At 40.3% G+C, this 12,097-nt stretch overlaps 1 protein-coding gene across 1 annotated transcript in view; it reads right to left on the bottom strand.

Annotated features, from left to right (window-relative positions):
* ntrk3b (neurotrophic tyrosine kinase, receptor, type 3b) overlaps positions 1-12,097 on the bottom strand; it is a gene marked incomplete at its 3' end in the record, with an annotated part of 127,726 nt that overhangs the window by 69,005 nt on the left and 46,624 nt on the right. The window contains exon 4 of the mRNA XM_080539054.1: positions 9,517-9,585. Within this exon, the coding sequence (XP_080395180.1) occupies positions 9,517-9,585 (69 nt within the window). The remainder of the gene's footprint in view (positions 1-9,516; positions 9,586-12,097) is intronic.

The raw sequence follows: 12,097 nt of genomic DNA, 5'->3' as shown, positions 1-12,097 counted from the left end.
TAAACAGAGATAGAACCTTATAATTCTAAGCTCACGATATACTGCATTATTACAGTGTTATTGCAGTGTCAATACTGTGTTATTATTGTGTTATTACCGCATTATGTTACCGCATACTGTGTTATTACAGTGTTATTATTGGGTTATTGGTGTTATTACTGCATTATTATTGTGTTATTGCTTCATTATTACTGGGTTACTTAAAGTATTATTACTGCATTATTTCAGTATTGTTACTGCATTATTATGTTATTGCTGCATTACTACTGTGTTATTAAAGTATTATTACTATATTGTTACTGTGTTATTACTACATTATTACTGTGTTATCCCCACATTATTAGTGTTTACTATAGTGCTATTAATACATTATCACCATATTATCACTACAGTATTATAGTATTATTAATACATTAACACTACAGTATTATAGTGTTAATACATTATCACCGCAATATTAGTGTTATTAATGCATTAACTCTACAGTATTATAGTGTATAACACTGCAATAATGTAGTAATAATGTGTAGCAATATAATATTGCTGTGGATAATGTATTAATAACACTATAATATTGTGATGATAATGCATTAATAACACCATCATATTGTGGTGTTGATGCATTAATTAATACATTATCATCACCATATTATAGTGTTATTGGTACATAGTTATAGTGTTACTACTACATTAGCGCTGTGTTATTGCTGCATTGTTACTACATTGTATGACACAATGTGTCATTCCTGCATTATCACTGCAGTATAACACTGTAATAAGTATTAATTAATGCATTAATACCACAATATTATGGTGTTATTAATGCATTATTGATTACACATTATTATTACTACATTATTGCAGTGTTATACATTATAATACTGTAGGTGTAATGTAATAATAACATTATAATATTGTGGTGATAATGCATCAATAACTATACATCACTATAATACTGTAGTGTACAGTAGCATACACAATAGCATGGTGTTATTAATGCATTATCATCACATATGTAGTGGTAATGTATCAAAAACACTATAATACTGTGGCGATAATGTATTAATAACGCTATAATATTACAGTGATAATACATTGATAACACTATAATACTGCGGTGATATATGTATTAACACTGTACTACTGTAGTGATAATTATTAATTAATGCTTTACCATCACACTATTATAGTGTTATTGATACTTAGTTATAGTGTTATACATTATCGCTGCGTTATTGGTGCATTGTTAGTACATTGTATGACACAATGTTTCATTTTAATAATATAGTAATGACGCTGTAATTAGCACATTATTATTACTACATTATAATACTGTAGTGATAATGCATTAATAACACTAGAATACGGTGGCGATAATGTTGTGTTAGCACTATAATATTGCTGTGATAATGTATTAATAACACTATAATATTGTGGCGATAATGTATTAACACAATAGTACTGTAGTGTTAATGTATTAATAACACTATATTACTGTGGTGATAATATGGTGATAATGTATTAATAACACTATAATACTGTGGTGATAATGTAGTGATAATATGGTGAATGTATTAATAGCACTATAATAAACACTAATAATGTGGGGATAACACAGTAATAATGTAGTAATAATACTTTAATAACACAGTAGTAATGCAGCAATAATATAGTAATAATACAGTAATAACACTGTAATAGTACAGCAATAACACTATAATATTGTAGTGATAATGTATTAACACTATGATACTGTAGTGACAATGTATTAATAACACTATAGTGATAATGCAGGAATAAACTGTAATAATGTGGTAATAACACAATAATAATGCAGCAATAACATAGTAATAATACAGTAATAACACTAATGTGGGAATAATACAGTAATAAAGGAGTAATAACACTATAATAATGTATTAACACTATATTATTGTAGTGATAATGCAGCAATAACAGTCATAATGCAGTAATAACACTGTAATAACATAGTAATAAAATAATAATGCAGTAATAACACTAATAATGTGGAAATAACACAGTAATAATGTAGTAATAACAGTATAATAATGTATTAACACTATAATACTGTAGTGATAATGCAGCAATAACACTGTAATAACAGTGTGGGGCTCCACAACCACTCTAAGGAAGCTCTGTAGATATTTTAGGAGGCGTACAAGTACAATACAAGGACTAGGGGTGCATCCAAACTAATACTCGCATCTCACTTCCTTCTTACAGTACCCTCTCATCGTCTAGTTCATCCTAATCCGAGGGAAGGCATGTCAAAAGGGACTACAGGTTTAATCTATCCATTTTAGTCAGGATGGTAAATCCCTTCACATGTGTGAATGTGAGCAGCCCTCTGCTTCATCCGGGGCCTGGGATTAAAGTCAACAGATTATTGGAGGATTGACAATGCATACTGCCTCTGGCAGACGGGTTAAGTTACCAATGACAATATTGATGGGCTGAAGTAAATGAGCATTGTTTCCCTCAATGATGACAGAGTCTGCCACTGCACTGCTCTCTCTCTCTCTCTGTCTCTATCTCTCTCTCTCTCACTCTCTCTCCTTGCACTACTCTCCCTCTCCCGCTCCCTCTGTCTCTCCATGCACCACTCTCCCTCTACTTCTCTCCCTCTCTCTCTTTCTCCCTCTCTCTCTTTCTCCCTCTCTCTCTCTCTCTAGGCATAATCTCTGATCACATCACCCTCGGAGCAACTACTGTACCGCAGCACATTTAGCATTTTGCACCCCTTCACTCTGATACCGTTCAGAGACTTAAGACGGGGCAAAGCTGTGCTGTGCTGGCTGCAGCGGCTCCACTCCTCTGGCTAAAGGCCACAGGCCCACAGCACCAATCAGAGTAAGAGCCTTATTATTATTATTATTATTATTATTATTATTATTATTATTATTAGGCTGAGACGTGGGTGTTGGATGTGAACGAATATGGCTGTTCATTCCTTTCTGCGTCGTTCCTCTTCTTGTTGTCTTCTTTGTCATCTCAGGTTCCTCTTGTTGTGTTTTCCCCTGGGTAGTGTCAACTGCAATATGTAGGAATCATATTGTACGACAGCCACTCTTTAGTGTGTTTTGTTGTGCCTGACCTCGAATTCCCTTTGAAAAGTAATATGCCATTGTTTGAACAGTTATCTCCATCTGTAATGTGTCATTTTGTTTTCAATGGGAGAGGAAAACCTTGAGCGAGTGGATTTCATCACCAGCGGTGGTTTTATGGACACCACACACAACCAAAATACAAAAATGGGTAACATAGCATAGTTATAAAAACAAAAACAAAGCGCTATATAAGTCTAATGTATTATAGTAGCAACATTGTGCTAACATTGTTATTACATAGTATTAAGTTAATGACAAGCTAAGTGTCTTGTGTTATTACACAAGTGGAGTAATTAAGGAACAGATACATTGTAAATCGTTAAATTGTAATTTGAACACAAAAAGCCACTGGGACCAAGGCTAGATTAAAAAGAAATCTTAATTGGCACATCCACGACGCGTGCGTCTCTGGTTTGAATTAAGTTGGTTTTAGGTCAAGCAATTATGTGATTTGAATTCTATTGAATTTGAACGAAAAGAACATGAATTCATAGAAGCCTTTAACCCTTGTGTGATGTTCACTTTTTGGTCCCTTTGGTACTGTTCGGGTCAAATTGACCCGGGGAATCATTAGTGTTTTAAAAGCACTTGTCCTGACACGGTGCTCCTAGTCCTAAGTGTGACCCATACAAGGGAGTATACTCAGGGCGCAAGAAAGCCCCAAAATAGCCCATAATATTAAAGGGCGCCTCCTGTGGGCACAAACAGCTACTGTACCCAATAATGCACAATAGGTACTGTGTACACATTCAAAAGTGCATATCTTTCTGGTGGATCTAGGGGGCTGCCCTTTGGAGAGGCTGGAGCGGAGGATGCTTAGTAACAACCCACAAAGTGTCAGACCCCTAGCAATAGGTGGGGCCGAACGACAGCATGATGGGTAGAAGCGTTTTTATGCACAACTTTGAAAATGCAAAATCCACTATAATAAAGACCTGGGTGTCATAAATCATACTTATCTAGGAGAAATGTTAATGAAACAATGTTTTCATTGTGTTTATTATTTTGAACTTATATTCTCAAGTGACTTTCACATTTATCTAATTATAATCAAAGCTGTAAAGAAAATACAGGTGATGAACAAGAATAGAAATGAAAGAACCAAACTAAGATTGTTTTTGCCAATAGCTATGAAATACATATGTCTGCAAATGCTGAATCACAAAACACGAACGGAATGTACACTGTTTTCACTGTCACTGTCGAAATACAGTATTATGTCTGAAAAATCCAAAATAATTCTGAAATAACACTGGCTACAATTGTGTGTGCATGGGTATGCCTGTCTACACAACACATGAAGCACAGAATGTGACAGTATGTGTACCTCAAATGTACTTTTTGCAGTTGCTGCATAGGTTCTGTACGGTGCAAGAAAATGAAAAAATAGTGTGAGTGTGTGTATGTTTCTGTGTGTCTCTGTGCATCCGGGCCTAACTGACCCGAACATCTTATGAAGGACATACATTTGTTGGGGTATTGTAGGATGTGTAGGATGTGCCCTTTTACATGTTTTTCATAGAAAATAAGCCACGGCCATGGAGTTTCAGATTGAAAAAAAATATTCTTGCACCATTTCTCTTTAAGTAAATATTTAAAACGGGTCCGGTTGACCCGAACACCACCTTTTTGTTTTGTTTTTTAAAGAAGGGAAAAAGGGGGTTAGTGGGTCTCTGGTTTGAATGAAGTTGGTTTTAGATCTCTGTATTGTATGGTAAGTGCTATCGAGGTTTAAAAACAAAAACACTTTTTTCCCATCATAATGAGGTCTTAGGTCAATTGAATGAACCGTTAAAGATCTGATAAGATTAAAATAATGATAAGATTAAAACTAACTTGACCAGGGAGTCTGGGCTTTAACCTGCTCACACTATGGGAGCACCGACTCTCGGTCCGAGGTCCTTGTTCTCAGGATTTCAGCCTGATCATGAAGATGCAATGAAGTGGCAAAATAGTGTAGTGTATGCATAGCATTAGTCTCAATAAATAATATATTATAATATATAATATTTAAAAAGGCATCTCAAAGTAGAGTGACTAAAATAAAAAAAGCAGAAACAACTTTGTGCCAAAAGGCCATGCTTTCTATTCATGCCGTAAAATGGCAATTATTTCAGCTGGCTTGATCTTTCTCGATTTACATAATATCAGCATGGTTTAGGGGAGCTGGTGGGCACTTACCATTGACTGTGCATGGCACATTATTCGAATAATTACAGATTAAATGTAATAGCCACCTGGTAAACGTGCTTCATTTGGCATGATTGACTTGCAGCGGTAATACACTTTGGGAGAACACACAGTCTTGGGAGAATGAATAATAATGTCAGAGTTACTCTGTTAGCTTTGCTCATGATATTGGGACTCATTTTCCATTAGTGAGGCCTGATTCCACACGGCTTGACTCTTACATGACGAGGAAGTCTGTTTGTTCAGTCACGTCACACCGCATCACACACCGTTTATTCAAACACCAGTTAATTAATAATAATAATAATAATAATATGCCATTTAGCTAACGCTTTTATCCAAAGCGACTTACATTGCAGTGAGCCCATACATTTTTCGATATACTGTATATGGTCCCAGTGGGAAACAAATCCACAACCTAAGCGTTGTTAGCGCCATGCTCTACCAACTGAGCCACTGGGGACCACTATGAATCAGACACAAACCTCTAAATCCAACACTAAATATTGAACGAGTTGTGAGATGTGAAATTGACCAGTACATTTCATCATGTATAACAATCGATACAAAATATTGAGAAACATCTCAAATGTTTTGCAAGGTCAAGAAAACATTGAGAAACATCTATAATACTGTTGAAGCAGGGAAAGAATATGTCCATCAATGAAAATCTGTGAATCTGTGAAATCTGGGAAGTCAGCTGTGAATCGGAGGGGTCTGTGAATCGTCAGCTGTGAATCGGAGGGGTCTGTGAATCGTCAGCTGTGAATCGGAGGGGTCTGTAAATGGCTTATATAGCGCTTTTTTTGCTGCTCCAAAGCTGCTCCAAAGCGCTTTACAACGGCCTCTCATTCACCCATTCACACACACATTCACACACCAATGGCGGCAAGCTGCCATGCAAGGCGCTGGCCCGCTCACTGGGAGCAATTTTGGGGTTCAGTGTCTTGCCCAAGGACACTTCGACATGTGGCCAGCCGGGGTTCGAACCGCCGATCTGGCAACCTTGTGATCATTAGTGAATCGGAGGGGTCTGTGAATCGTCAGCTGTGAATCTGAGGGGTCTGTGAATCGTCAGCTGTGAATCGTCAGCTGTGAATCGGAGGGGTCTGTGAATCGTCAGCTGTGAATCTGAGGGGTCTGTGAATCGTCAGCTGTGAATCGTCAGCTGTGAATCGGAGGGGTCTGTGAATCGTCAGCTGTGAATCGGAGGGGTCTGTTCGGGACAGGATGAAAGCAGGGCTTTCCTTTATCCCTGCTGAGGCAGATCATGGGACTACCCTGTAACATGATTGTACTGTACAGTCCTCTCAAAGGAGCTGCCCTGCTTCCTCTTCTTAAAATAACACATAAGGAGAACTGCTTTAAATAGCCTTCCCTTATCACACCCTACTGTACAGAGTCATAAAGTCATGTACATACAGGCAATACACTTTGAGAGAAAAAGGGCTTCAATTTTAGATTAGATTAGATTCAATTTAAGTACCGATACAACAACATATAGTTTGGCATTCAACCAGATAGTACACTAGTGCCATAGTGCAAAAGACATGATATGTAGACAGTGCATGGTATGACAATATGAAGATTTACAGTGAGCATAAATAAATGAATATAAAATGTGAATATCCATGAGATGAGTATAAATATGATATGTACAGTTATGATGTGCAGCGGGTTCTTCAGCTGTCCCTGTGGAGAAATCCCTTGAAGAACCCTTCAAGGTTCGATGTAGAACTCTTCATGGTTCTATGTAGAACCTTTCTTTCTAAGAGTATAGCTAAGGTATAGAGTACTGTAGTGTATGGTGCATAGATTACACCGGAAAACCCAGCTAATCCGGCAGCCCTCTCTGATGCCTACTCCTTTGCTCATTCCCCTAGACTCTTTGGTTGAGGGGGAGGCACAGGACTGCTTATCTCACCTAAGTGGTCACATCATGTCCTTCCTCTGTCACACCTGTCCATATCCACCTTCGAATTCCATGCTGTTTCTGTCACCTCCCTTGCCAAACTTGTTATCTATCGTCCCCCAGGTCAGCTTGGCCAACTCTTAGAAGAGATGGATGTCCTTCTCAGCTTCTTCCCTGAGGACAGTACACCGCTCTGGAGTACTTGAGCTTCTCTCCCCCTTCGACCTTACCCTGTCCCACTCTCCTTCAACTCAGGGGCGGGCAATCAGCTCGACCATGTCTTCACCAGATCCTCACATACCTCCAACCTTACCATTACCCCTCTTCCAGTTTCTGATCATCATTTTGTATCCTTCTCCCTTCCCCTCAAATCCTTCCCCTCCCAGTAAGACTCAACCCACACTGTATCCTCACATCGCAACCTGTGTACCCTCTCCCTCACCGCTCTCTTTTCCTCTGTCTTATCCTCTCTACCCTCTGTTGAATCCTTCCATTCTATCCACTGATGCAGCCTCCTCCACCCTCCTGTCCAGTCTTTCCTCATCCTTCGACCCTCTCTGACCACTGACCTCAAGGCCAACGCAATCCTCTCCACGCACTCCTTGGCTCCCTGATACCCTGCAAGCTTGTAGAATAGGGCTCCGGGCAGCTGAGAGGAAATGGAGAAAACCGGCCTCCCTGATGACCTAAAACCTTATCTCTCTCTCCTCCTCAACTACACCTCCTCTGCTTTAGCTGCTAAAGCTTCTTACTACCATTCCAAAATGCAATCCTCTGCCTTTGACCCAAGGAAACTGTTCTCCACATTTTCCTCATTCCTCAACCCACCTCCTCCCCCTCCTCATCAGCAGATGACTTTTTCACCTACTTTGAAAAGAAGGTTGATGACATTAGCAGCTCTTTCTCTCTACCTCTCGTCAACACTTCTACCACTCCTCCCAAACCCACTGCGCTACACTCGGTCTCTGGTTTATCAGCTCTTTGTCCCCTCTCCTCTGATGATATTCTAAAACTGGTCACATCCAAGCGGGCAACCACCTGCCCACTCAATCCTATCTTGCGGTGATCGTTGATATCCACTTTTCCTGTGCGGTGAACATCACAGCGACAGCACACTCCTGTAGATTATTCCTCTACAACATCAGAAGGATACGTCCGTTTCTCACGAGAGAACCAGCACAACTCTTTGTCCAGACACTTGTGATCTCCCGCCTTGACTACTGCAACGCACTCTTGGCCGGGCTCCCCGCCTCCACCATCAGACCTCTGCAGCTCATCCAGAACGCTGCCGCCCATCTAGTGTTCAATCTCACCAAGTTCTCCCATGTCAACCCCCTTCTTCGCACCCTTCACTGGCTCCCGGTAGCAGATTGCATCAGATTCAAGAACTTGACGCTCACCTACCAGTCAGCAAAGGGAACAGCCCCTCCCTACATGCAAGCAATGGTCAGCCCCCAAACCCCTGGCCAATCAATCTGCTCTTCCACCTCGGCTGGCCGTCTGGCACCACCGCCTCTAAATGGATGCAGCAGTCTCGCTACTCAGTAACAGCTTTTCACTGTCTTGACGCCCCGCTGGTGGAACGAGCTACCTATCGAGTCACTACCTATCTTCCACTTTAGATTGAAGACCCATCTCTTCAGGATACATCTTAACTGTACAGTTTCTGATGGATAGATACTTACTTACACTTACTTAGACAAATGTTGTTGTAAGTCGCTTTGGATAAAGGCGTCTTCTAAATTCTAAAGTCTTCTAAAGGCGTCTTCTACATTTCTTTTTATTATTAATAAATGTAAATGGTGCCTAGGACTGAGCCTTGTGCATGCATTAACAGGACAGGTCAAATGATGGACAGTAGTGCTGTAATGATGTGCAAATTACAACGCCTGGGCTGGACTGCAATGTTCTCCCTTGTGGAGAAATAGCAAACCAATTTCATAAACACATTGATTGCTCAAATATTCATACTAAACAAGAATATGAGGTCGTACTCCCCCTTGCACAAGACCATTACATTTCCTCTTCATGTCTTAATTAAGTTGGCAAACGACTTCCAGGATCACAGCGCTATGACACTGCATTTAAATTTAATCTGAGCGAGGCTGCTTTTTTCTCTCGACTCAAACAAATTAGGAGTTCCAGCAGACAGACACAAATTATATCAGCTTTTGCACTGAAAACTATTTATTTTTGGGTGCAGATACAATGCATGATATGGACAAACAAATTAAGTGTTTGTTTTTTTACCGTGGCACAGAAAGAGAAACATGAGACTAGACTTACAGCTCGGAGATTTGCAGGTTCTGGAACAGCTGCCATGAGAGAGTGGTCAAGGGGTTCTTGGACAAATTTCTGTAGAGAAAGACAGGAAGGAAAAACGATGAAAATAAGGAACCAATGAACCACTATCGACTAAACCAAGGAAACAAGAACAGCTGGAGGCAGCTCTAAAGCTCAGCCAACTCAATAAAAGAAACTTGGCCATTTTGAAGTCAACAAATTTAAACGACTAAAGGAAACCCTTGGGTCTTAAAAGACGCCAAACTCAATACAACACAGTCAGATTCTCATAAGTGATTTAAGCAGCGCACTAGAGTCAGTTTTAATCTCAACAACAGGCTTCATATGCTATCTGGTTATCAACAATAAGGTTCCATGATAACAATGATAGCACTAATGCAGCACTGACGTACACCATATGGCACTTATTACAAAACACTACTATCATATGGTTAGACAGAGCCCTCATGCGGTTGAATACAATTAGGAAAAACATTAAGTTATATTACTCAATAAATTATTCATTTGGGTTAATTGTGCCAAAGCAGAATAGTATTCAGCCTGGTGCTGCATGGTCCTGATACTTTACAATCTCTCGCACTGAGCTCATAACATTTGATTTGCATTGTACAATTTGTAATGAGTGCCATCATCCAATGTCTGAGTACCATCATTCAATGTCTCTTACGCAGCAATAAGACACGTTGTTCACATGCCTGAGGTCTGAAAATGTTTCGATTAGCCGTTCTGACTACTGTGACAGCTTGCAATGTTGAAGAAAATGGAAGGAAACTAAGGAAACATTTTTGGGAGCTCCCCCAAGGTATTTGATTTAACGTGTTGGTTTTGGTTTAACATGACGCAAGGCATCCCTCAGTTCAAATGGGTTTTTACCCCTTTATAGGTATTTTCTGCAAAGGATTTCTGAGGTTAGTGCTATACATGTCTGACCCCGTATAGAGGCATTCAATAAAACCACTGATAAATGGATGCTTAGAATGTTGAGTATCAACAGGGTATTATTAATTTCCATAAGACACGGTTCACAAGCATCCACATACATTTTATCAGCAACTTATGCAAACAGACATTTGTGCCGTGATGTGAATAAGCACAATTTGCAGATGTTGCTTCAACTATTTGGCTAGCTTTTCCTCCTTCGGCTCCTTTACAAAGTCTTATAACAAGCGGTGTTCACTGATAAGGGCACATTTCCATGGCAACAGGGAGCTAAGGATCGTCCAACCATTCTCATTTCCTGTGATACAGGGGGAGGAGTTCTGTTGCCTCTGTGGGTTATCCACTGTCAACGCATGAGGAGACCTGTGGGCCATCTTATACACACCATAAGATACACACACACACACACACATAAGTGAGTGCGCACGCACACACACACACACGCTCTCTCTCTCTCTCCCTTTCTCTGAGTCATCCTTTTTCCCTTTCACTCACTTTCTCACAGCAGTAAAACGTTTGGAGGTAGGTTTGAAAACAGGACAAGCCAAAGACGGCTAAAGAATATCAAGACTGTCTGTATTAAATACAAGCATTCTAAAACCACTTCTCCCTTGGCAGGGTTTTGAAATGCAGGATCAGTAATGTGTGAATATATGCAATGAAACAGTGACAGAATATTCACAGACAGAGAACCCAGAAAATAAGTATTCCCAAAGGGCAGTCTGAGTACCATAGACTGAATAAATTACTGAAATGTTACAGATTGGAGAAAAAAAAGAAAAGAAAAACGAAACGAAACTAGCAGGGGCCTCATTAGGTAGGGAACACCGCATCGCTATGGGGCAACAATCTACGCTGGCACCCTGGTTCCATTTAATAGACATGTGTTTTGTGGAGCTTCGAAAGCGCAGGCATCTGTCCCTGAGAGCTTGTCTCTGCGGCGTTTACGGGCCAGTTTAAGAGTGTTTTGGCAAGAGAAAGAGAACAGGCCCCAGTGAGGTCGATAGCAGACAACCCAGCAGCACAAGTTTAGTAGCATTAACCTTGAGTGGCTCTCAAGCCGACTGCACACAGACTGCTGCATGAGGTTTGCAGCCCAGCATAAGTCCCATTGCTTTCTTTCAATCTGTACAAACAAGTTGCGTGCCACACACGTCTCAACTCGTGGGTTCAAATGCTGTGTGGCGCACCGGCCACCGGAAGTCGGTTTAAAAGTGACTTTGTGATGTTCTACGCTAACGCCGAACACCACTCGACAACATTGGTTAGCTTCTCAATGACATTAGCTTTTATTCACAATCAGTTTTTTTCAACTTTTAGACCCAGCCAGCCAATTGTTTGAATGACAAGGAGCAAACCACCAAGCTTGAACTCTGCATCACCATACCATGTGAACAGGGGTAAAACAATACAGCATGTCTGCAATATTGAGTGTGTGTCGAGTATCAGGCAGACACTGCAGTTAATAAATGTATGTAGTACATTGTAGGGGGGAGCTTGGCGGTGTAGCACACTAAGGCGTCAGCCACGTAAGCGCAGGGTCCCCGGTTCGATTCTGTCCGTCGACATATCCTGCTGTCCAAATGTCATCCCTCCTCTCTCTTACCCATCTTTCCTCTCAATC

The sequence above is a fragment of the Nansenia antarctica genome (assembly GCF_963989245.1).
Source record: "Nansenia antarctica genome assembly, chromosome: 9".
NCBI classification, from domain to species: Eukaryota; Metazoa; Chordata; class Actinopteri; order Argentiniformes; family Microstomatidae; genus Nansenia; species Nansenia antarctica.
This window is presented reverse-complemented; position numbering and strand designations above follow the sequence as displayed.